At 43.0% G+C, this 27,534-nt stretch overlaps 1 protein-coding gene across 5 annotated transcripts; it reads left to right on the plus strand.

Annotated features, from left to right (window-relative positions):
• Window positions 1-21,621: 21,621 nt before the first annotated feature.
• Window positions 21,622-27,293, plus strand: LOC133912691 (ACT domain-containing protein ACR4-like). Of its 5 annotated transcripts, none has more exons than XR_009908849.1 (11): window positions 21,622-21,795; window positions 22,336-22,417; window positions 22,542-22,587; window positions 22,675-22,789; window positions 22,878-22,957; window positions 23,028-23,621; window positions 23,714-23,818; window positions 24,307-24,961; window positions 25,041-25,477; window positions 26,235-26,682; window positions 26,784-27,292. XR_009908849.1 is itself a non-coding variant. In XM_062355550.1 (8 exons), exons 1-8 carry the CDS (start codon window positions 21,792-21,794, stop codon window positions 24,640-24,642), a joined length of 1,362 nt encoding a protein of 453 aa, XP_062211534.1. In that variant the 5' UTR covers window positions 21,622-21,791; the 3' UTR covers window positions 24,643-25,024. The 5 variants fall into 5 exon arrangements, 1 of the variants encoding a protein (XP_062211534.1); XR_009908848.1 differs by having other exon boundaries at window positions 26,235-26,369; window positions 26,500-27,292; XR_009908847.1 differs by having other exon boundaries at window positions 26,235-27,293.
• Window positions 27,294-27,534: the final 241 nt, after the last annotated feature.

A 27,534-nucleotide genomic window follows, 5' to 3' on the forward strand; every position in this document is an offset into this window, starting at 1 on the left:
TTGTGTGATTTCACCGTGTAAATTTGTATACCATAAACATCCGTTTGTAACTAGGAAAAGATTGACTCTTGTTGGTGACAAAATATGATTGCTGCATGATAAATCTTTCTCTCCATGGTAGTGCCCAATACCAATCTTACCCGTACCTCTTTTTGAGTGGTACATATCTCTCCAAGGATAGTAAAAAGCCTCTACCACAGCTTAATGCTCACATGCCACCCTAGCAACACAAAAAAAAAAAACTCTATCGCCGAAGGCCTTGCTCCAGCAAATATTCTGAACGGCCTACCCATTCTCTTACATTATATTGCCATCGCGGAGGCTTCTTTTTCGAAGCAAAGGCCATTCTAAAAGGCCATGGATTGGGAGCAAGGACAAGGTTGGTTGGTAGCCATACTTAAATTAGTTTAAATTTGTCAGAGTTGACTTCCCATGGTAGATGCGTAGCTTACGATTAATTGTTTCAGACTCATTTCCTCTTTTATTTGTGCAAACTTTACTACAGAGAGGGGGATAGGGTTAAGAAAGATGGAGCAAATCTGGACGGTTGGATCCAAATCCACCAGCTGCGAAAAATGACTGAGGGATAAGCTTTTAATCTCAGTTAAGTGATGAGGTGACAGACCTTCGCTGAACAGCACGATGGATTATATACGAGGATCCAATGCATTATTTGGAGAAGGATCCAGATCGATCCAAGGTTTATTTCACGGAATATAGCCCAGGTAAGAGTAGAGCAATATTTGCTCCGTATTCATATTGGACGGTCGAAATGAATGTAGGAATATCAGTATCCTTTACTATGTATTTCCCCTGTCATTAAAAAGCTTTTGTCATATAAATTAATGAAGTATAGTGTGCACATTATATTGGCAATACTAATTATCAATTGTTGGACCGAGAATAACGATTAGAAGGGGTGAATAGACGTCAACGAATTTCTTTCGAAATGGATGATGTTCGCCTTTTATCACCCAATGTACCTCAAAAACCAATAGCGGAAGCAAAACTGAAGAAAATCAAGTTGCTAAGAAAATATCTAGAAAAACACATCGCTCTCGTGGATGTATATGAATCTTAGGTTCAATTGAAACTTATCCCACGACTCATCGTGCCAAAAGATTGCAACTGAGGGAGAAGACCATCGAATCAAACGAGAAGAGTATCGGATGAAGAAACTCTCCAAGTTGAGGATCTGGAGGTAAGATAATTCAAGACCTAATTATAGGCATTTGTATGTCTATTTTATGCCTTTAGCAATAAGGGGATTGAGTTCTCAAGGTGCTGAAAAATCAGCCCAAAAACCAAAATAAAAATCACATTAAAAAAGAAAAGCTCGCAATAAAACAAGGAACTAATAGAAGGAGACTAGAAGGAGATGTGTCGAAGATTAGTTCCTTACAATGTGTCTATAAATTGACTGGGTACCTTCGAGTACAGAGTTTAATCACGAGACGAGACGAACGATGTATACAAGTTTGGGCCTCCGATTGGAGTAATACTCTACATCCTGTGGAGGTGTTGCTGTTGTATATTGATGATCTCGAGTACAAGCAATGAGGCTAAATCTATTACAGAGAGTATATCAGATCTGATCTACCCTAAAGCTAAGGTCGCTGAATATCTTCTCTGCTAGGGTCTTGATGCTTGCCTCGAGTTCTCTCTCTTTTCTTTCTTTTTTTCTTCCCTCTCCCCTCAGCCTTTTCGCCTTATATAGGGGTGAGGTACCGACTTTTATCTAGCCGTGGTCAATAGGGAGTTGTCTTTCTTGATGTCCAAGTAGATAAATCTGTTTTAAGTACTAATCGTATCGAGTTAGGCAACCAATGGTAACCCCTGATATGTACTTCCTTGATTCCAGGTGTATCAAGTACCACTGATCCGGTTCTGTGATATCTAAAACTTCTTAATGTGTGTTGTACATATCCTTTTCGTATATGATATATTCCTTATGCGCATATACTCCATAGTTAGATATTCGATAGTAACCCCCTAACTCTACTCAAGAGGAAAGATTTTCATAAGCGCCCACTCGAGTACCGCCAAGTTTAAGCTTCGTTGAGTAAAGTGGATCAGTCTCATAGTCGAAAGAATTGAGCATAGTCGGGTCCTTCCTCGAGTACCGAGTGGCAGTCGGGTCGAGACTTGAAGAAAAAGACTAAAGAACTAAAGTGATTGACACCCGACTCCGAGTAGAGTTAAAAATCCTTTCAAAATTTGAAATGACGGGTGTAGGCGTATTTAATGCGGGCAGAAGGGCCTGCAAAGATTCGCACGTCGTCATCATACCACTTTTCACGCCAGTCGAAGCATGGTAAAAACAGGCGTGGTTATCAAAGAGACAGTAAACTTTCCCTTTCCGAAGCAGAAATGACTTCCGTGTCATACCTTGAGGCAGGGCCTATTTATCTGAGTAGAAAGCTCTATTGTCCTACTCTCGTGACATCCATTGCAGCCCTGCCCTTGAATCTTGTCCACCATTGTTCATGTTCTACTCGAAGAACTTTATCTTTTTCGCCTTTGCCAAAACCTTGCCTTCAGATCTCCTCTCCAAAGTTTTTCGGCATCATCTACTTTTGTTCAAGGATTTTCGTCACCCTCTCTGAGTCTCATGGCCGAGAATCCCGATTGGGCTTTTCTGCCATTGAGAGTACTAGATACCATCTCCAATAAGCTGTTGCACCCGGAGGATTTCACTTTCTTCCGCTGTGTCTGCGCTTCTTGGTGTGAAGTGCACAGGTTGGCAGAGTTTGCGCCATGGATCATGAAAGGACCATTTGTGCATAATGATGGCTTGGTCAGGGTGCATCGTCTGGGGAGCGAAGCAATTTTTGATCTTCCTTTCTGAGGCTTAGTTGGTGACAGTTGGGAGATAGTCGGGGCCTCAAGCTGGCTCTTGATCATCATCGAGCGAGGGCGCCAGATCAAAGGCGGAGTAATCAACCCAGTGACACGATGGTTCTTCGACCTTCCACCACTCTCTTATGATGTGTTTTGGGTAAGCCTAGAGGGATGTGTGGTGCGAAAGGATGGGAGACTATTCGTCATCGTTTGCCCAAGGATGCCATGTTTTCATCTTCAAATGATAAAGGGTGTGCATGTGTTTCTTGTTGATGGTCCACTGAGCTGGTTCTAAATCTCCAGTAGCAAATTCTGGTGGCGCATTGCTGATTTCATAGATGGGGTTGCTTCAGGGGATCCATCTGGAGTCATTGCAGCATTGGAAAGGTCGTTGCCAGAGTTCGAACTCTGACAGTCTGGTCTGGGGGGCACTCGACTTATCTTGGATGAGATTCACGTGTTTTTCTTGGAATCTTGGGGTGACCAAATCGATGATCCTGCTGAACACAATGCTCAGAGGCCAGTTTCCATTCATGCTTTTAATGATGACATTTGAGAGCCTCTTGACTGGAAAGTTATCCCTTGGATGAAAGACAAAACAATTATGTTGGGCTTGACTTCTAAGGTTGTCCCTCCAGTACTAGGGATTACCAACCCGGTCGAACTATGGGCTTCCGTCAGACAAGTCCAGCTTACGATCGAGATGAATACTTGGTGCTCGAGATTTTGCACCTCGACGCTGTTTCCAGGACGATCAAATCCCTTGAAGGGAATTTTAAGTGGCATTCTTGTAGGTGGATATCTCCTAAGATTTTCCCTTAAAAATGTAATAGGCTTCTTTTTGTTTGATAATTGTACTGGAGGCGCTGCTGATATTTTGCATGTCTAGTATGCTACCACGACTATTTCCTTGTCTATGAAATAGAGTTTAGCATGATTAGATGCAAAACCGATCAGAGCATGCTATCGTTATTCTCGAGATTGATCAATGATATATATGTGATACCTGAAATCATAGCTAGACAATTCATTAGATGTGCGGCCCTCGAGTACTCGAGAAGACTGTAATAGTAAGGAATAAGACTAATACCGAGCTTAGAGCATATTGGATTTTCTGTTAACTTTTATCAACTTGCGCATTCAATCAGCACATAAACATGAACTCGATAGAGAGCACACGCGAGGCAGATTAGGACTTCAGAACCCTTTTGGCTGTTAGGCATGAGATGTCTGACAATCTTTGTGCCGTTATGCCTCCTGAAGTATAATTGTCTGTGATTGACCCAACACATGTCTCTGTTTGTTCTATTCAATGAGATCGACGTAGAGCTAGATAAAAATTTGCAAAAAAATATATAACAGAAAATATGGCATTATGATGTAGCCCCTGACTCTATGGTCAAGGAAGTAATTACTCGATCAGAGAGTAAAAAAGGACATACCTGTACCGTTGGTTGATAATGTAGTCGAACAAAAAGTAAAATTCCAGCATCGAAGGTATGCGATGTGGCCCCCGACTCTCTGTTTGATGTGGCAATCAAGAGAGTAGAGCGTACACATCAACAAACCATCCTCGACTGGATACTCGAGAGTGCAAGCCCCCGAGCATTATTGTTTTAACTGTGATGTGAATACCGAGTGAGCTCGAACCGTCGGGTAGGTGGGCAATAAAAACCACTCCCGTTTGTGCTCATTTTCACTACAATCTTGATTTGATGCATCATAATGACCGCCCATCCCTCTTTGTAGAGATGAGACAAGCCATAATTCCATCATGACATCCCGACCTCATCGAACGCACTACGCGCTCGACGCCATCATTTCGGATCTTGACGACTATGTTTATACAGTAAGACTCATTCCCCCCGCTATAAATAGAGGGGACTCGAAGCCGTCTATCCTTCACATCGCCCCCTTTGTTTCCTTTGCCCATTGCCTTATAAGATTTGTAGATCTTGAAGCCATGGCCTCCACTCCATCTCCACCTCATGAACTAATCCCAGAAGTCCTTTCCCCTAGGCCTCTCGCCATGGTCCCTCCTGAAATCATCATTGTTTCCCCCGATGATGAGGACTCGAGTGGTAGGCTTAAGAAATAGAAGGAAGAAGCACCCACCGTAGATAATCACTGTCCCCTCATTCAGCACGTTCGCCGTTACATCAAGACCTATGCTTCAAGCCAAACGGTGCAACGCTCTGCACGGGGGAGGATTGAGGATGGTGGTGATCTCGACTGGATCATTGACCAAGCCGCCAACGAGGTCTTCGGTGGTGGAGCCTTTAGGTCATCACCGGCTAAGGAGGCGCAATCGTCTTCTCCATCAACAACCGCTAGATCGCCCTCTCACCACGCAGAATACCAATCAGCATCACCGGCGTCGGCCAGCAGCTCTAGTAGGGTCTTCGCCTCGGCCACATTCCCTGGTCCTTATGTTGGTCGATGGCCGGTTCCTGGAATGATCAGCTGCTGCCCGAGGGAGGAGTATAAAAGGTTCCTCAACTTGTTCAAGGGCGAATAAGGTTTTTTGAAAGATCTAAGCTAATCCTTACTGTCAATTTTGCACTAGCCACACGGATTAGAGTGAAAAACAAAAACTATGTAATCAAGTAGCCAACCGAATCGAATATAATCGACTTACCTATAACCTATCTTTTCTATGAATAAAACTTTCGGAATTGATCGATGTTCCATGAGTGCTCAAGTATCTCGCCATTTGGAGTAGATAGCCATACCGACCCAAGTCAAGTGACCTTGACTACTATGTAAGGTCCTTCCCACTTAGGCGATAACTTGCGGCGCTGGGCCTATTTCTGCACCTTCCGTAGGACGAGGTCCCCAGTAGTGAGTTGCCTAGGTGGAATTTTGTGGCTTTGATATCTACGCAACATCTGCTGATATTTAGTCGCTCGAATAGATGCTCGATCTCGGTACTTCTCGAGTAAATTTATGTCATCCGCTCGTAAGCGCTCCTGCCCTTATTCAAAGTAACTTTCCACTCGAAGTGATCCAAACTGCAACTCTGTCGGGAGCACTGCTTCCGCTCCATAAACCAAGAAGAAAGGAGTTTCACCGGTGGCCCTATTAGTCGATGTACAAACGACCCATAGTACCGAGGGAAGCTCTTTTACCTAGTGTTTCGAGTAAGCCTTTAGCTTGTCGAAGACCCGAGTTTTGATACCCTGCAAGACTATACCATTAGCACGCTCAACTTGACCATTACGCTATGGGTGAGTTACTAAGGCAAAACAAGTCTTAAATGCCAAATTCTTCATAGAATGCAATAAAGGTTCCGCTTCTGAACTGGCTACCGTTATCCGTAATTATCCGATGTGGAATACCGAATCGAATAATAATGCTCCTCATGAACTTCTTGGCCACTTCTGCGGTTATTTTTCCTATGGGTTCGGCCTCTATCCACTTGGTGAACATGTCGATAGCCACGAATAGAAAATTGTAACCACCTTGGGCCCTTGGGAACAGTCCCCGGATGTCCAATCCCTAGACAAAGAAAGACCAAGAAAGAAGGATTGTTTGCAAAACTTGGGCTGGTCGAGTGGTCTGCCTTCCAAAGAATTGGCAACTTTCGCACTATTTGACCAGCTCAGAAGCATCCAGGAGGGCAGTCGGCCAATAGAATCCTTGGCAGAAAATTTTTCCGACCAAGGTGCGAGAAGACGCATGATTACCACACGTGCCTCTATGGATATCAAGCAATATTTTATTGCCCTCTTCCTGAGTGATGCACTTCATCAAGATTCCATTACTCCCCTTTCGGTAGAGCTTGGATTTATGAGTAATTTTCTCTACAGACGCATCTTCATCATGGATGTCTCGACCCTCGAGATAGGCTTGGCACGTAGTCATCCAAGTCGGGTTGCGTTCGAGTAGTGCAGCATTGGTGTCTGTGAGTTCTGCCTCACTGACCTGACCAGACTGCTGGTCGGGTTGGGCAGCATCCGTTCGCCAAACTATCGAGATAGATGGCTTAAGGAGTTTCTCAACGAAGACCCCTATGGATACTGGTGCTCAAGAAGAAGCGAGTCTAGCAAGTTTGTCCGCACCAGAGTTATCACTCCTTTTGATATGAGTCACTTCTAGCCCTTCAAACTTTTGCTCGAGCTTTCGTACCTCGAGTAAGTAAGCTGCCATATTATCGTCCAAGCACTGGTACTCATTTTGAACTTGGTTTACGACTAGCTGTGAGTCCCCTTTCACAAGAAGTCGTTTAATCCCAAGCGATGTAGCTATGCGGAGCTTGTTTACCAGTCCTTCATATTCTGCAACATTATTAGAAACTTTAAAGTCTAACTGAACAATGTACCTGAGTTCATCGCATGTTGGAGATTTGAGCACAATGCCAGCCCCCCAAGCCCTGGAGTGTCCATCAAAAAAGAACGTCGAGTGATCTTCGACCATATTTGGCCTTTTTTCCTTAACGCTTGTCCATTCGGCGATGAAATTTGCTAACACTCCGGATTTCACGTTTGTGCGTGGTGCGTAGCTTACGTCGAACTCATTTAGTTCTACCGCCTATTGCGCAATTCGTCCAGTAGCTTCCCGATTGTGTATTACATCCTTCAGAGGATACGTCGTTATGACCATGATCCTATGTGCTTGAAAGTAGTGCCATAATTTTTGGGAAGACATCAAGACTGCATATATCAGCTTCTGTACTTGCGGGTACTGTAGCTTAGCATCATGTAGAACCTCACTCACATAATAAATAGATTTTTGGACCTTGGCCTTTTTCTCGGGGCATTCCCGTTCGACCGCTAGTACCGTGCTTACAACTTGGGGGTTGCTACAGTATACAAAAAGAGCTCTTTCTCATTAGGTAGTGTAAGAATCAATGGGGAAGATAAGTACCTTTTTAAGTCCTGGAAGGCCCGTTTCGTTTCCTCTGTTCACTCGAATCGGTCTTGTTTCTTCAACAACCTGAAGAAAGGCATTCCTCGCTCGTCTATCCTAGAAATGAACCAACTAAGAGCAGCAATGCAACCTGTCAGTTTCTGAACCTCCTTCAGTGTTCGAGGTGACCGCATCTGGTCAAGAGCCTCAATTTTGCACGGGTTGGCCTCAATGTCTTGACTTGACACTAGAAAACCAAGAAGCTTGCCAGACGGCACACCAAACGTGCACTTTCCAGGGTTGATCATGATGCGATACTTCCTGAGGTTGTCGAATGTTTCCGTGAGATCGTCAACCCATACATTTTTGGTTTCCGACTTAACCACAACATCATCGACATATGCTTCTACATTGTGCCCAATTTGGGGTTGTAGACAGTTTTAGATATACCTTTGATACGCAGCACCAACGTTTTTTAAATCAAAAGGCATCTTTACATAACAAAATACACTGAAGGAAGTAGTAAAAGCTTTTTTCTCCTCATCCTCTAATCCCATGCTAATTTAGTGATACCCTAAATAGGTATCTAGAAAACATAGCAATTCGTATCTTGCCATAGAGTCGACGATCTGGTCAATGTGCGGGAGGGGAAAATGATCCTTGGGGCAAGCTTTATTTAGGTCAGTGAAGTCAACACACTTTCTCCATCTGCCATTGGCCTTCTTGACGAGGACGGGATTCGCGAGCCACGTAGGATGATGCACTTCTTGAATGAAGCCCGCCTTTAGGAGTTTATCGACCTCTTCCTAGATGGCCCACTTCCTATCTTTCGCAAATCTTTGTTGCTTCTGTAGCACAGGTTTGGCACCGAGTTTAACAACTAGTCGATTCTCGATCACCTCCGTGGGGACCCCGGGCATATCGGACGGTTGCCAAGTGAACACGTCTTGGTTTTCCTGGAGGAAGGTGACGGGCTCGAGTTCCTATTTGGGATCAAGATTGGCCCCAATCTTTGACCGCCTTGGATGGTTCAGACAGGTTGAGGGGCACTGCCTTGATGCAACCACTGGTCTTCTTATCGTTGATGCCATCGTTGATCTTGCCGTTGGCGTCGTCGGACTTAGATGTGCTAGCAAGAATTACGAGCCTAGAGTTTTTGGCCTCGACGACATCTTGGTGCCTTTGACGCTTAGAATTTGCGTCCTTGGGGATGATAGCCACTCGACCAAAGTGTTCGACCATATCCAGGCTTTGCTTATTGCATTTGACTGCTTCACGCTGATCCCCTTTAATTATAATGGCCCCCTTAGGACCCGGGATCTTGAGCATTTGGTAAGCATAGTGAACCACCGCCATGAATTTGCCTAGCATTGGGCGGCCTAGAATAACATTGTACGTCATCTCAAAATTTGTGACATCAAAGGTCAGCTTTTTTGTGCGGAAATTATCGGGCATGCCAAACGTGACCGGCTGCTCGATCTGGCTGAGAGGCATGGTCGATGAGTTTGGAGTTATGTCGTGGAAAGGCTCGACTCCTGTTTTAAGCTCTGATCTCTGAACTCCCATCTTGTCCAAGGTTTTGGAGAAAATGAGGTAGAGTGAACTACAACCATGGACCAGAGTTCTGGAAACTTTGATGTTGAGTATGATCGGCTGAACCACGACTGGGTATCGACCAGGATGTGGTATCGTGATTGGATGATCGGTTTGGCCAAAGGTGATCGACTATTTCGACCACCTGAGATACCAGGTGAGCCCAATTAGGGCCAAGTTGACTTCTCGCTTGACCAACTTATACTTCCTTTTGGACTCGTATGTGGTGGATCCTCCGAAGATGTGCACTAAACTAGGGTTTGCCACATGGACTGGGGCTCGCTGCCCTCAACGTTCGACTTACCCTGCTTATTGCCACTCTCAGCGTTCGCCTTGATCTTTTCATCAAGCTTCTTCTTGAACACATAGTACTTGTCGAAGACGTGCTGGTTGCTCCGATGGATGGGACACCACTTCCCGCCACCTCGACTAAGGCCTTTGTTGTCCCCAGTGTTGCGCAATTTGTTTCTGTCGACCGCAGCTATAGTCGTATCAGGCCCCTTGCGCTTATCACCGGGCTTGGTTTTCTTTCCTCCACTCTTCAAGGACTCGGGTTTGTCCTTGCTAGATTGAAGGTTTTTAGCGCACACCTACACTTCTGCTTGTTTTGCGCACTTGTCGGCTAACTCGAAAAGCTCTTTGACCATACCTTTGTGTATATCATATTTTTCTCTCCCTTTGGCAATGCAAACATCAAGGACAAAAGCATCATGCAATGCATGAATATGCAATCCTAATGAGCTTAGACAAGTATACAACAAAGCATTTGCAAGAGCTAAAAACTTCAAAGGGCTATGAAGAGTGAAATGAGGAGCTTCTAATTGCACAAATGCTTCAGAAGATACAGTTACATAAGAACATAAAGTTGCACAGGCTAACTGAATAATTTTTGGCTCATTTATGTTCACATAGCTGAATCGTGTTAAATGAGATCACCACATAAGTATCCACTCGTGCGGATGCAATACAAGCATTAAGAACTAGCTAACTTCAATCTCAAACTAGGCAAACAAGCATTCATGATAATAGACTTTGCAAATGCTCACATATGAAATCATGAGTTAGTTAGATAAAGTGATTAAAAGATGTAATATTAAGGCATATTTCTTTGTTTTTCTTTTTATCCTCAAGTTGCCTCTCATCTTTAGGATAGTTAGTTTGCTTGAAATGTTTCGTGTGCATCAAGATGAGTCTAAGATTAAAAGATTGCTTCATACAACTATTCAATTTAGTCCAAATTCAAGACTAGCAAACGAAAATGCTAAAGACATACAAGTCAAAGCTCAACTACCATGTTTATCTTACATGATACTATGCAATGCAAGTACAACAAAAGTAAGATAGAGTATGTACAATGGCAACTTCCCCTCACATAATGCCATAAGGATGGCATACTCCAAGCTCTCCTCTCAAATAGGCAAATCTTGTTACATCTAGAGGCTTAGTGAAAATATTAGCAAGCTGGTGTTGGATATCAATATATCTCAAGTCAATGTCTTCATTCTCATTATGGTCTATCAAGAAGTGAAATCTCACATCTATGTATTTGGTTCTGGAGTGTTGGACTGGGTTATTGGCCAAGCTGATAGCACTGATGTTGTCACGTAAAAGTTGCACACTCTTTATATACACAAGCCTGCCAATTGGATTATTCCATCTTGGCCAAATTGATCTCAGGACCCAGGTGTGTAGCAAGTATTTCAGTGGAAATCTGTGAATCCTTTTTGGCACAGTTATTTCAGTGGAAACTTGTAAATCTTTTTCATCCTTTACAAAATGCACTGTAAAATGATTCTTGGAAAAGAAAGAAATTTTGGAACTAGGAAAGCTTGAACGAATGAATTCTTAAGCTCCTTTTCCCATGGCAATGTGAGGCTTGGGGCCTCTACCTCCTACGTCGGTTGCATAAGCTAGGCTAGGTTATGGTCGGCCTGCTTACCCCCTAAACCAGGCTAGCCAGTAGCCACCCAACCAACTCCACCAATACTCCCACAAGAGTAGCAACATGAAATGGGTCCTGGACTAGTGTGGATGTAGTGCACCTGAGAACAATAGCTAGCGACAGCAACATATTTAGCTTCAGCACTTGATTGCGCAATACTAGACTGTTTACGAGAAGACCAATGCACAAAAGAGGTACCCAAAAAATGACAAGTACCAGAGGTACTTTTCCTATTAATTCTACAACCAGTAAAATCTGTATCCAAAAAATTACAAAGAGAGAGAGAGAGAGAGAGAGAGAGAGAGAGAGAGAGAGGAAGATACATAAAACCAAATATCATACTCAAAGGTGTGTTTGAGATACCTCAATATGCGTTTCACCGCTTGACAGTGAGATATCCTTGGTGACGCTTGGAAGCATGCACACAAGCAGACGATAAAGTGGATGTCAGGTCTTGTCGCCGTCGGGTATAGGAGGAAGTCAATCATACTCCTATACTCCCTCTGATCTACCTCTTGACCATCTTCATCCGGATCAATTATGGTCGAGGTAGCCATCAGTGTCGCTAGAGGCTTTGCATCGCTCATGTTGAACTTCTTCAGCAAATTCTTGGTATACTTCGTCTAGTGGACGAATGTACCTTCCTTGCATTTCTTAATTTGCAGCCTAAGGAAGAAGTTGAGCCCACCCATCATCGATACTTCAAATTCCCTGCTCATAGTATCTACAAACTTAGCCACAAGTGCATGAGAAGAGCCACCAAAGATGATATCATGTACGTATATCTAAACAAGAAAAAAAATCATTGCTATGCCTGAAGGTGATGGGATTGTTGGCCTGATCTTCTGATAGGTAGCGATAAGTCGGTAGGTGGAGAACTCGATGTTGATGATCCAAAGGCTTTGACCTGAACAGTTCGTCTCCCTTGCAATCACTACACCACAGCTCCGTTGGTTATCAACCGTGTCGCTCGGTTGACCTCGCCAAGAAGGCTCAATCCCTGCAAGCGTACCGAGAACACAAGTAAGAACGTAGAAGATGCAATCTGAAATATTGCGAATAGAATTCAAGCACTCGAAGTTGGGGTTCCACAAACACTTGCGGCGGCCTAGTCGGTCTGGAACAAGAGCGAAAATCTCACAATCTGTGTGTAGATCAATATCTAAGCAAAACCTAACCCTAATTGGGGCGGCGGCTACTGTATATAAAAGACTAGGGTCGGCCAAGGACCTCTGGACACGTCCCTAATGGACTCCAACACGTTACACGGCCCAACGGGCCAAAAGATGGTGGCGCAGCACCCTGACAGATTCTGGACGTCCACTTGTTTCGATTATTCTTGTTGACTTAGAAAGAATTTGGACATGGGACCAGTCCCGTTGGAAAGCCTATCTCCTTAGCTTTCCATCCATGTGTAGAACGTCAAAAACGGAGTCCGTATGTGTCCTGGGCGACAATTTTAGTGCAGTCTGGTCCTGGACTCCGAAACGGACTCGAACTTGATTGGACCTCCACCTTGGCTTGGGCGCCCTTGCTGTTCTTCTCCCGTGCTCCTAAGTAACAATACATCACAATTATTCAGTAGTATCCCATCCTTATCAAAACATAAAGGAACACTAAGGAACGAGCTCACCTCATGATTTAGTTGACGTGCACGAGCTCGTGTCAATGGACCTATTGTTGGAGGAATACTCGGTGTGTGTATATCCGAAAGAGTGATGTCCTCATCAGAAGGTGAACAAAGTTTTATCTACCAACTCCATCTCATACCCATGCTCTAACAAGGACTTAAGTCTATCATAGCAAGCCCTAAGTGCATGCTTAAGCCTATACAAAGCCTTATGAAGTTTGTATACTTTATGTGGGTATTTGGGATCCTTAAAACCAGGGGTTGTTTGATATAGACCTCTTCCTCTATGAAACCATTTAGGAAAGTACTTTTGACATCCATTTGGTACAACTTGAAGCCTTAGGATGCCGCAAATGCTAGAAGGATCCTAATAGCTTCTAGTCTAGCTACTGGTGCAAAGGTCTCTCCAAAATCTATCCCCTCTATTTGAGTGAAACACTATCATAAGTCTAGCTTTGTTTCTAACAACTGACCCATCCTCCCCTTATTTGTTCTTGAAAACCCATTTGGTGTCTATGGTATGAATATTAGGGGGTGACTCTACAAGGACCTAAACTTGGTTTGTCTTAAAGTTTTCTAGTTCTTCATGCATGATATTGACCCAATTTGAGTGAAAAAGAGCATGTCCAACATCATGAGGCTCAAAAGAGGCAACAAATACAAAATCTATGAAATAAGCATGATGAGTAGATTTAGATGGTGTTAATCTCAAGATTGTAAACTCTATAAGAATGACCATAAAGCGAATAGCCCAAGAAAATTCCATCAAAAGAGCGTGACTCAAATTTGTCAAGATTGCCATGCTTTAGGTTGAAGCAACGACATCCAAAAACTCTTAAATAAAAAACCTTAGGCTTCCTCCCACATCGCAACTCATAAGAAGTCACATTTGAGATCGAGCACAAGGAAATCTAATTAGAGATATAGCAAGTAGTACTAATTGTCTCAACCAAAGTCCGATTCTTCCTTTCAACCATGCCATTCTGCTGATGAACACGTGGGACAGAAAATTGATGCTCAATGCCATGTTCAAGGCAGAAAGCATCAAAGATATAGTTCTTGAACTCGGTACCATTATCACTGCGAATTGCTTTTAATGCACCAATAAGTTCTTTGAATAATCTCAAAACTACGCTCCAAAAGTGTGAGAACACTTCATCCTTTGCTCACAAGAAAGTAGACCCAAGAGTAACGAGACTTGTCATCGATAATGACAAGTACATACCACTTTCCACCCACCGAACGAACTCAGGATAGACTAACAGTGTCCATATGGAGAAGTTCTCCTGATCGTTCAGTCATCACCAGATTAACTGGTAGGTGAGGAGCAGCAACCATCTTGCCATGCCGATAAGGAGTGCAAATAAGGTTCTTATGAAATATCAAGCTTAGGGCACTCATAACCTCCTATGCCATATCCAAAGCTCAGAAAAAGGTTGAGCAATTAAACACCAAGAAGAACCATGAGAATCAGAAAAACAGGCTACAAAAACTCTCTCAACTCAAGAAATCTGACAAATCAAAGTGCCTGAAGAATCAAGAACTCATGAAATATCATGCTCGAAATGCACTTCAAAGTCCTCATCCAACAACTGAGATACATAAAGTAAATTGTATCTCAGATGTTTCACCAAAGCTACATCCTTAAGAGTGAAACTCTCATTCACCTTTACCGTACATTTGCCTTTCACCCTTCTTTTCCGATCATCCTCGAAAGTAATGTATTGATGTCTCTTCATCGGGGTGAGGTTGGAGAACCATGATGCATTTCTGGTTATATGGCGCGAACAACTGGAGTTGATGAGCCACTTATTCTCCAGGCCTCCAACTGCTACCTACATATGAGAAGAATAATAGGTAGATGGCTCAGTACTAGTATTAGATAAAAACCTCTTGGTAATCTAGTACTGTGTCATCCATCTTGAAACAGTAGAAGCATATGCATGCAAATTAATACTAGTGTACTGAGGGAGAGCGCCACGTTAAGGAACACGTGGTCCGTCAAAACGCTGCAACTCATAGCCTCTTACGCGTGAACCAAAACTATATGAATCATGATAAGATCCACACCGGATACTAACTCTAAGAGAAAGGTGAGGAGCACTAGAGACTCGTGAGTAAGAATGAGGAAAAGGCTTATGTACACCAAAAGAGAGATGTTACATGTCCTGAGTACTCCACTCCCACTCACGTCGATTATCCCTCCTACGGTGAAAGCAAAACCCAATAAGGTGACCTTCTCTATGGCAGTAGGTTCAATGCTAGCTTCTCTCAGGAACATGATTGCCGATCACTGTAAACTCTTTCATAGGAGCTCTCATCTTAGGCTATGGAGCTCTCTTGGGTTGTGGTGTAGCTTTCTTTTTGTGAGTTGTGGAGTGAGTTTCTTGATCGGGTGTGGTGTGGTATTGATTTTGAACTTCTCGGCTTCTAGGGTAGTAGGTGAGGTGAAAATAGTCTTCCCAACCCTATTGTCAGCCCTCTCAAAACCCAATCCCAAGGCTAAACCCGCCTTATTGGCACACATCTTAGTCTTGGCTAAGATCAAATCTATTTTGCTCTTGCCTTCTGAGCACTTCTCCACAAGAGAAAGAATATACTCATTCTCAGCCATGAACTTCTCAACTTGCCTTCTAACCCAGTTGAGCTTGTCATTCAGGACAATGTAGGTGAAATAGTTTAGCTACACATCCTTAGAGCTCTCAGCACTCTCTAGTCTAGACTCTAGCTCCTTTATGCGCTTAGCTTTCACATCAACATCCTTTAAGAGCAAAGGTAATTCTTGCAAGCGCCTAAAAGAGTAGGTCTAGACTCCTCCTCAAGGAGTTTCTTCTCTGTAGTATCAAGCCGATTGGCGACTTGAGCATGCAAAGTCTAAAGCTCGATAAGCTCACTCATGACCACAAGATAACTATCACACTCATCATCATTTGCCCTAGACTTAAGCAACTCAAGCTCAGAAGATGAACACTCTAGCCTAGAATTGAGTTCCTTAACCTTACAAACCACTTCTTAAGCAATCTCTCCTGACTAACAAACTCATCATCAAGGTATCAATCTGAATATAAAGCTGATGATAGGAGGGTGATACCTTAGAAGAATAAAGCTCGAGATCGCTGTCGTTGTCATCCGCCATGAAGTAAAGGCTGGTGAAGTCCTTGGCCTTCTTCTTATTCTCCATAGGCTGCTGCTCCTCTTCCGAGCTCTCCTGCTCACTTGAGAAAGTGTCAACATCACTGAGCGCCATCACAAACGCCTTTGAAGCCGCCTTGGCCTCTTTCTTGGCCATCTTCTTGCAGTTCTTGAAGAAGGGTTTATTGGACTTCTTGTGCTTATCGTGGTTGTGGTTGAAGTTTTCCTTCTTTTGAGCATTAAGCATGGGACAATCCGCCTTGAAATGGGTAGTGTCACCACACTCAAAGCAGGCCCTGAGAACCACCCCTTCTCCGATCTCAGTGGTTGTTGTAGAAGCAGGTGAACTTCTTCACAATCAGTGCAAGATCCTCATCATCAAGCACACCCACCTACTCCTCTGTGATAGAGACTAAGGAAGACAAAGAAAATTCACCTGCTCCTCTATGATAGAGACTAAGGAGCACAAAGAAAATCCACTCGATGAAGTATTAGCACAAGAAAGCTAGCTCCAACCTGATTGCTACCACTAGGTTTTGAAACTAATGCCATGTTCTGAGATAGTGGGTTTTTAAGACCTATCCGAGCCATATTGGCTATCCCAATGGATTTGAGTTTCCTAAAGAGTTCATTATAAATCAATGTATCATAACTGGATGACTCGTCAATGCTCGAGATCTTAACTTCGCATATGCTGCGGTTAAGATCATAGAGAAGTTTGATCGTTCTCTCATGATTAGAATAGGTCCAAATACTAGTAGATCTAAGGTTACTAATAATTCCATCAAATCTAACAACCATAGCATCCAAGGATTCACCGGCCCCGTGCACAAATATTTGATATTTTTTGTTGTATGTGCTCTGATGCCTAGTCTTGATTTGGTTGCTACCCTCATGAAAGACACTAAGGATAGTCCAAATCTCACAGACGATATGGAGATGCTAAGTCACTAAGGACACTAAGGATAGTCAAACTCATTATGACTCAGGCTTGTGAACAAATATTTCTAGCCTTGTTGTTGGGCTCATACTGTTCAATTTGGACCTGAGTCATTCAAGCAGCAGGGATCTCATAGTTCGTATTAACTATTTCCTATATTGCACTTTCTTAGCTTAGAAGATAAGCATCCATGCACACCTTCTAGTACCATAAATCATGATCATCAAACAGCTAAATCTTCCCACTTCTTTCTATTATCGTCTACGGATCACGAAGCCAGTTAAGATCAACATGTGATTAAACTGGCTCTGATACCAACTGTTGGACCGAGAATGACAACTAGAGGGGGTGAATAGACGTCTTACCATTTTCTTTCGAAACAGATGGTCTTCTCCTTTTATCACCCAACACACCTCAAAAATCAATAGCAGAAGCAAAACCGAAGAGAATCAAGTTAATAAACAAATATACAGAAAGACACATAGATCTCGTGGGTGCATATGAACCCTAGGTTCCATTGAAACTTATCCCACGAGTCATCACCATAAAAAATTGCAACTTTGAGGGAGAAGACATTCGAATCAAACAGGAAGTGCATTGGATGAAGAAACTCTCCAAGTTAGGGATCTAGAGGCAAGGGAATTTAAGAACCACTTATATATATATATGTATATATATATATATGTCAATTTTATGTCTCTAGCAACAAGGATTGACTTCTCAAGGTGCTGAAAAGTTAGCCCAAAAACCAAATGAAAATCGCATAAAAAAACTTGCAACAAAATAAGGAGCCAAAAATAGAGATGAACACAAGCATCGAAGAAAACAATCTCTTCATTTCATCAAGAGGACAAGTCTTTTGGCAAATTATAAGATAATTTCCTTACAAAAATCTCTCACCTCTTACAAAGATTAAGCTTTACTTTTCTCTCCTCTAAAACCTATATCTCAAGCCTTAAATGGACACCTCAAACCTTCCCTATAGCCTTACCCCTATGGTTATAACCCTAAGAAGGTAGCTTAACCCTTATGCTTTATTGTTCCAAAAATACACCTATCTACCAATGGTCTCCTTCACAATTTAGCTTCATCTCCATACTAGCTTTGCGATGATGTCACGTGCACTCTATCTACCCACGGTTTTGAGACCAAACCGCGAAACCGTCTTGCACGCTTCTCAAAGCGTGACTCATTGTCGCTTGCTCTGGCCCCAAGCAACCATCCCGGTATCGACACGTATATTTTGTCTTACGATTTTAACTACTAGCAAGTCTCTCCCACTCTCCATCCCTCGGCCTACCTTGTCACTTGTACCGGTATCCTCTTCGCTTGACTTTATTAACACGTCGTCTTCTCTCATCTTCTTATACTTCGCTTGATGTCCACATGTACAGTTAGGATCATCCTTGACTCCGCTAGGCTCCCTCAATCGTTTGGTAGCAAGCTCCTCACTTAGCCCTGATCATAGGTTGTTAGCCGCTATATTGCATCCACCACCTACACATCATGAGACAAGTAAACATGCATCTCCAACAACATATAACTCTACCTACAATTAGTCCAAATCGAAAATCTCAGTTCAAAGCACATCTAAAAAAATCGTGAACGCCGAATGATCCAACACACAGTGCTCCTAAGCACCGAACCATTTGATATGTGGAACTCAGCAGAGCCCTCTGTCTGAAATCACCTCTGCAAGAAATAGTCTAGCATGCAGTAATATCTATGGTCAGATCATCCAATATATACTTCAAGTTTTGCATCTGTCTTGAAATGCTTTGACGTGTACTTGGTCCGAATGCCGGACCATTCGGCGTGTTCAATTTCTAAGTGTCGGACCATCCAACGTGTATATTTTTTTACACTCAGAGACAAACATGCTAACTCAGCTTTCTTTGCAACTTCGATTAATCATGATCATAATAGCAATACATATACATACATTTGCAACACCATAAATCAACAAACCAAATTCAAAATCGTATAAATCAATTATCATAAATAAATTAATACATATTTTAACTTGTTTATCATCAATCCAAGACCAGACACACGGTAGTAGTGGCATTGCGAAGTAACTGAAAAAACAATCCAAATATTTTGACGTATTATATAAATAACCTGTGTGGGCGGAGTTAATTTTTTCCTTTATGTGCTCGCTGTCTGTGAGTTTATTCATGAGCATTCGAAATACTGGACTTGTTCCCATATCTCGAACAGTCCAGTTACATTCGCACCTAAAGTTTATTCATGCGTCTGGAACTCGAGGAAAATATAGCTCAATACGTACATGGAAACATGAATACCCGGCAATTTCTGAGCCGTTTTCACCCCTGCCAGTGGCATCTCCAAAACTGGGCGAGGCTGAGAGCAACTTCAACGACACATCTATATCTCACCATTTATATCCTTACGTAGATTATCATCTATAAATTTTTTTCTTTATATTATTTTACCACTCTAACAGCACATTCATATTTTATCATCTATATTCTCTCTCCTATTTTTTTAATAGTATTCAATAACTAACAATATATTCGTAACGGTAACAACTATATTTCTAACGGATATTTTTTCAATAATTATTTTTTAGTTGCTATTTTTCCAACAGCTATTTTTTTAGTCTATATATATATACAAGTCTATTTACCATTCTTGAGTTGTTTCTCCTCTTTGAGCTCTCTCTGTGTCCTCTTCCATATATTTTTATCTCATCTCCAATATCATATTGAGGCGTCACAACATTATGGAGCAAATTCTTATGGATTCGTTGACCTCATCTCATAAATATTTTTATGTCAGATGTGGCTCCGAGCATTGTAAACTATGTGATTTTTTTTGATAGTTCATCATCTGAGTTACTAAGATTTACCGATCAGCATATTTCGGAGTTGCAACGACGTTTCGCCAAACTAACTGAGCATAACCATATAAAGTGAAAATAATTATATTTTTTACCAAATACACCCAACCAGCTAGATTCTTAGCTATTGCTACAAGCAGCGAGCACTAGTTTGCCATTTATTTCTCTTTCCTGTCACAAGGAAAATGGTTCAGTTGCACTATGTAGAAGAATGGAGAACAATAAGAACCAACTATGCAACAGTAAAATAAAGCTCTTACTCTGTAAGAACCTTCAGAATAAAATGCTTCACTCAGCTTAATTCTGAATTCGGCAACACGAAAGATAATCTCTGGCTTCATTTAAATCTGTCAAAAAAGGAATTTCAGCATATGACAAATACATCACATACAGAGTTACATAAAAAAGGGACATAATATTAGTCACACAAAAAAGGGTTGTCATAGTATCCCTTATTGGGCAATTTAAACCGTGCCAAAAGTCCCTTTCACCAACAAGAACAGCTTCGCAATTGTCCTATTTCACATGCACTTGCTGTCCTATTTCACCAGTAACTGTGTCACAAGATGTAGATGAACATGTGAGTAATACAATTGGGAGCCTAATGATAATCTGGTTATATAACAGATACAAATATATGACATGATTTAGATAATATATTAGTAAAAAATAATTTAATAAGTAGATAATTTCTAGAATAGATAATATGTATATTATCATTTCTAACACTAGCTAATCAAAAAGTGCAAATTCAGAAGAACCATGGACACGAACAAATGCTCTGAACCTTCAAGATTCTCACGATGTCAAGTATAGCACATACCCACCCCGCGGATGGCAGTAGCAACGGATCTCTGGTCAGCCAAACTCTCCAGCGACGGCAGTGATTCAACTCAAGGACGGCGACAGAAAGCTCGGTGGCAGTACGGCTTCAAGCTGGACGACTGCAACACAAAAAATGATGATGCTCCGACGGATTCACGATGCGACAGAGCTTAGACGACGACGCTCCAAATTGATCTACTCAACAGCTCAGTTGGTTACAATTTGATCAAAATCCGGGCTCATCCCTATCCAACTCGAGACCACGATTCAAATCGATTTAGGATAGGGGTAAAGGAGAGAGGCGGCAGGGCATGCGGGTAGCGGCGCGCTCAAGGAGAGAAAGAGGGGATCACCTCGGCTCGGTTGCGACTGTGGGAAGAAGAGAACCTGACGTCCGGGCCCGGGCGGCAATGGGGAAAGGCCGGCGGGGGCGACATGCTGGGCAACAGGCGGCAAGGTTCGGGCAAGAGCAGGGGACAGGGAGGCAGGGGCCTTCTCCATTCTGTTTCTGCTCTCTGACCGAATCTAGGAGGATGGTGAGAGAACAGGGAAGAAAAAAAAGACCGGCAAGAGAAGATGGACCTACCTTCGAACAAGAGCGCCGCGGCTACCGTCCTAGTGTCGGGCTAGTCGGGGTGGTGGCGGGAGCACACGAGACGGAGCGATAGTTGATATGGCGCCAGATGTGACATGTGAAAGGATGAGGATGAAGTGTGTGCTAAACTTCCGCTTCTATTGGATACCGATTTTTGATGATTGTAACTAAAAATGATGATAGCGTGAGTGAGAGCAATACACTTTGACGATTCAGTCAGTCAGTCAGTCACTGACTCACTGTCAGTCCCATGCTCACATAGTTCCTTGGAGGGTCACGTGCCCTAATATGGAGGCTCGGCTCCTACACGACTGACAGGTCGGGCCCCGCAGCCACGCTACCCCTCACCGTCATCGCCCGCTGTGAGTGAGTACATCTGGTTGGGGTGCGTGTGCCGTTTCACCGTTCGAGGAAGGCAAAATCCTGGCCTTTCCGAGGGGGTTGGTGCTGCCTTGCCATTCCTGTGAAACTCAGTAGAGAGAGAAGACCAGGGGAGGGGGAGAGGGAGGGGGAGGGGCTGCTCCTTGGGTTCTTGATTCGTTGCAAGATTGGCTGCAATCATAATCCTCATCATCACCAAGCATGGGTTTGTGAAACCAAGAACTGCTTTATCTCTCCTCGCCTACTCCGTGCTCTCGTTCGTTCCTTGGTTTCGCACAGGTCGGCTGGGTGAGGCAGTGCGGGGATTGCTTTCCTTCTTGGCGCATGGCGTCCTGATTTCTTTTTTTCTTTCTGTTCTTGTTTTGTTTCTTTTGGGCGAACTTGTTCTAAGTCCGTTTCGCTCGGCGAATGGTGCTCATTAGTGCTGCCTCGAATTCATCGGTTTCTTGATGCCGTCTAGAATTTCGTTCCATCGGGTTCTTGGAAACATCGATAAGCTCGGTTACTTCCCTTTTTTCTTAAATAAGACAGTGAGCTAAGTTGTTTGATTGTTCGCATGAGGCAACTGACATGCCAAATTCAATTCTTGAAATCGATATCCATTTTGGGGAACAAACTCTATTTTCAGCTGTTTTTTTTCCATAGCACAATCGTCATGTGGGATGCGGCCATAGTTTTCTGGCATTTCCGGTTTTCAATTGCGGTTTGGTTGGGAATTTTGAAAGGGTGTTTCTTCATGGAGCAGCATTAGCAGATGGAGAGGCGACTTCTTCGTGGGATAGTGACGATGAGTACCAGAAGTTCATCCAAAAGATGAACCCTCCAAGGTGCAAACGAATTTCTCACCAAATTTTGTGCATAAAAAAAATTCCTCAAGTCTATCAATCTTATCACTCTGCAAAGTTGATTGCTGATTATTGCTAACAAATTGTTGAAAATTTCTGAGTTCAGGGTCACAATCGACAACACATCATGCGCAAATGCTACAGTTATTCATGTGAGCCCCTAGAAAAAATCAAAGGCTTCTTGGCGTATATTTTTTTTTGTTGCTGAATATAACCTGGTTTTCGTTTGAATGGTACAGGTGGACAGCGCTAACAAGTATGGGATACTGTTGGAGGTAGTGCAGGTCCTCACTGACCTCAAACTCATAGTCAAGAAAGCCTACATATCCTCGGATGGCGGATGGTTCATGGACGGTCGGACATGAATTTTGCAACTGTTTCTGGCACTTCCTTGCATCAAAATGGTTTAAGAATTTCTGAATTGTTAACTTTGTGCTTTCAGTGTTCAATGTGACGAATCAAAGTGGGCAGAAGATAACGGACGAATCTGTGCTGGAAGGGATAAAAGATTACATTCACAAGGTAATGGTTGCCATCATTGTTTGGTTATCTGTTCTGTTCAGTTTGCTGAATCTGTCGGTCTTTTGTGCAGTCTATCGGTCCTGATTCTTGCTTTCTTCCTTCACGGAAGAGAGCTGTGGGAGTGGAGCCTTCATCCAACTACACCTTGATAGAGCTAACTGGGACTGACAGACCTGGTCTTCTCTCCGAAGTGAGCGCCGTGCTCACAAATCTTGAGTGTAATGTGGTGAATGCAGAGGTGTGGACACATAACAAACGAGCAGCAGCAGTCATGCAGGTCACCGATAGGAAGTCCGGGTTGGCAATCTCAGATGCAGAAAGGCTCGGCAGAATCAAGGAGTGGCTTTGCAATGTGTTCAAGGGGAGTAACAGGAGCCAAGACGCCAGGACAACAGTTGCAATGGGTATAACCCACACAGAGCGGAGGCTGCACCAAATGATGCTTGAGGATCGAGATTATGAAAGGTACGAAAAGGATAGGGCGAATGTCAACCCCAAGCCAATGGTCTCCGTCGTTAATTGGCTTCAGAAGGATTATTCTGTGGTGACTATTCGGTGCAAGGATCGACCAAAGCTTCTCTTCGACACAGTTTGCACTCTGACAGATATGCAATATGTGGTTTTCCATGGGAGTGTGGATACTGAGGGTTCCAAAGCTTACCAGGTACTAATCGCAACATTTCAGTATCTATCTAATTCCTACTACTAGAGTTAGACAAGTGACCTTTTGTTTGTTATCGTACCATGGTTGAACAGGAGTATTACATTAGGCACATTGATGGGTCACCTGTCAACTCTGAGGCCGAGAGGCAGCGAATCATCCAATGCCTTGAAGCAGCTATAGAACGGAGAGTATCCGAGGTAATTGGTCAATATCAGGACCTATATGATTATTGTTCATTTTTTTTAGTTTTACTTTCTTAAGGGCAGAAGTTCTACTTCTGCATTTAGTTGTGCAGATAGGGACATGAATGTTGTGATGCATCTCTGTAGGATGTAAATTGTGGCTAGAGAGTTGGCATTTTGTATTGTCTGCCACACTTTATTGATGAGTCACTGTCGATGTTTGGTTCCTTTTCTTACTGATGAAGCACATGCTGTTTCCTCCAATGTACGAGTGTGTTGTTCACAATTAACACATCCATGCTTCAATTTTCTTCCTACTGTTCTGTGCTTTAATGTCAGTACAATAATAAATTGAAGTTAGGTATCAGATCACAGGATGAACTACTAACTATTAGATGAACATCTATGTGCTTATTTCTGTTTACAGATATAGCTCACTGAAAATATTTCAGCAGGCTTTTTTAGTAGAAAACTTATCAGCAACCGTGTATAATCCCTTGCAGGGCCTGAAGTTAGAGCTGTCAACCGGCGATCGAGTGGGGCTGTTGTCAGATGTAACACGCATCTTCCGTGAGAATGGCTTGACGGTCACAAGAGCTGAAGTGACAACTAGGGGTGACAAAGCTGTCAACACTTTCTATGTCCGTGATGCAGCTGGGAGCTCGGTCGATCTGAAGACGCTAGAAGCCATACGCCAGGAAATAGGTCAGACAGTTCTTCAAGTAAAAGGGCACCCTGATCACCCAAAATCACCACCACAAGAATCACCTACTAGGTTTCTCTTCAGTAGTCTCTTCAGATCAAGATCACTCTGTAACCTAGGGTCGATCAGGTCCTGAGTTTTTTCGCCTTTGGTCAATCTACAATTATACGAGCGTAGCAACTGAACAATCCATCACAGTGCTTGCAGTCGTGGGTTCATGAATTCAGATGAAGCAAGATGCTGTTGTACCATGTTTACAGTGCAAGCATTCATCATATGAAGACGAGTCATATGAAGCCTGAGCAACCCAACCGGCATGCACAGAATCAACAACAGTGGGTGAATACAGTAGTTCAGTAGCAGTAGCCACCATTGTACATCCATCCCCATTTTTAGCATAGAGATGTAAATATCCCCAGCCCTGTCAACATGTTTGCGCTGATGGCAAGTACCGAGTATGATTTAAACTGATGCTCATATTGTTCTTTGTCATCTCTAGCAGTGGTCTAAATTTGTCTTCCAATCTTGTGACAGTACTATGCAGCTGCTGATCTTCAAGCTGCGGATGTCATCGTTGAATGCTAATTCACAGGACATGAAGTAGGATTACAGCATGCTGTCATCGGATGGACAGTGAAGGGGAGGTGGTTGGTGTCAGTGGCATTGCCCCTTGAGATATTCGTAAGGTGGTGGGTGTGATATGACGATGGCATCATCGACGGCATACTCGTCCAAGGAATCAGGGCCGACGGCGACTGGATTGTCATTTGTGCCGGGCGCACATGTCGAAAATGGCCGCCAGCTCGGCAGGGCCTACCATGGCTGCAAGTTGGTGCTTGGGTTTTTGGATGTGGAGTCCTCTCTCACCCTGCACTAGCGAGGGTGGTCGGATGAATCATGGCCTCATGGCAGGCAGAGCAGAGGCGTCTAGGTATCGTCTTGTGGTGCCGCCAAGTAGCCGTGGCATTTTGGTATGCCTGCAACTTTCGGTCTCACTTATGTTTCCTCATTTCCTGCCATGTCATGTCTTTGCCTACTGCCGTGGTAGTCTTGTGTAGAATCTGAATCCGCTGGTGGATTTTGCTCGGATTGAGGGCTTTCGGATGAAATTTAGAGGGTTTGCACTGTTTGCTTCAAAACTTTAGTGAAATTTCTGTCAGACTAACTGAGAAAGTATCATTTGAATTCCACTGATACGTCCACATCAAACTTTTCCATGTGCCGCAAAATTTCATACAGAGGTCCTATTTCTGCACGTGCAAACATAGTTATTGGCAACAAGGCACATCTTTGTCCTTGAGCTTTCCTCTTATTTACCCTATCAACTACCCTATGAAGTTGCCAAATTTGTCGAGTTTCAAGATCATCAACATTTCAGTATCATAAGAAGTCCTGTAATATTTTTTTTTCACTACTCTTGATGTTTCTAAGAGAACTGATTTTAGCCTACTTCATCCTCCTCTCACCAACTACACCTCCTTTCTCTTCTGCAGGAGCCCAATTAACTAAACATAAAAATTTCGACAACGTAAAGATATGAAACACACAATTTGTGTGCTCAAAAGGAAAAGGGGAAATATGCAATGACTCATGGTGTTTGGCTTACTGATTAGTATATATTATAAATAAAATCCAAGGGTACAAGAAACATGAAAAGTAGCGACAAAAAGAAAGAAAAACTTATGGAACGAGTTGTGTTTGTGATTATTTGTTCTGAATTTTTGCAAGATTTGAAGATCTTGCGCCACATTACCACCAGAATCTCTCGCAAACACAGAGGCAAGTTGGTCGGGGCCCTACATGCTACAGGCAGGGCCGCAGGGACCAGCTAAGTTCTTACCTACAGATATTTCTGCCGTTGAGGTAAATAAGTTCTGGAATCATTTGTGCCGACTTATCTTGCTGCCTTGGTCTTCTGGTTTTACAGTACTTTCAGCAAGTTTTTACAATCATGCCACATGCATGTCAGTGACTCGGTATTTATTCATCCCAGTTCAAAGTAAGTACAGCTGAAGCAACTAATTGCCATCATTTCTCAACCCCAATCGTCTCTGAAAGTGTGAGCTGTGATCATCTGCACCGAGTTGCAGACTTGCAGCGACTTTTCAGTGAGACCTCAGATCTTGCTACTGTCAGGGGCACACAGAACTGCCAGTCATCCTGCGAGAAATGCCAGGTATGAGCTGGAACAGTCAGTTGCTACCACATGTCAGAGCTGGAGGAGGGTCTTCACACTTCAAGATTGTGCATCGAGAACTAATTACGCCCATTTTTCAGAGGAATATTCTTCCGTTGCGCTTCAGGATATGTTTAGGAAATGGATCGTACAATAATCGCACGATATGTAGTTATCCGATTTTACGGGTCGGGATTCGCAAACTACGACAACGGGTGAAATTTTTGAACTCATCATTCAGTCATTAGCTGAAAGTTTAAGCAAGCTCCACCATGTGCCATATTTTCTGTCATGCAAGAGAATAGCTGATCTTTTCATAGAGTGGGGAACTTAAAAGGCAACCAGAAAGGGTTGGTGGGCATGCATCTATCTTGAGGGACTGTAGCAGTTACTGAAGAAACCAAGTGGACTCCATCCAACCAAAAAAGTTGTCTTGAGATTATCAGATTCAGGGGGCAGCAATGTGTTGTGTCCCATAGCTTCTGTACTATGTAGGTTGTAGGACAGTCGCAGCCTCACAAGGCTCCTCTCTGCACAAACATTTCATCTGCCCCTTGCAAAGTGATACATGACCTTTAATTTTTTTGGGCACTGAGCACATGTTGTACTGTCTTAAACTGTAGATCATTCATATGATTGTCCATACGACATTTTCATGTTTTTAATTTCGATGCGGGTTTGTCTAAATATGAGGAATTGGATTAAAATCTTTAGCACTCCATTAAATATGAGGCGATTGCACATTGACAATGACACCAATGGGGCCATCTTTTCTAAAAAAGTTTGTTCCACTTACTATTTATTTGGTTAGAGCTAACTGTAAGACCTCCTTCTCGAGATTTCATATATCTT

Source organism: Phragmites australis, chromosome 3 (assembly GCF_958298935.1).
Source record: "Phragmites australis chromosome 3, lpPhrAust1.1, whole genome shotgun sequence".
NCBI lineage: Eukaryota > Viridiplantae > Streptophyta > Magnoliopsida > Poales > Poaceae > Phragmites > Phragmites australis.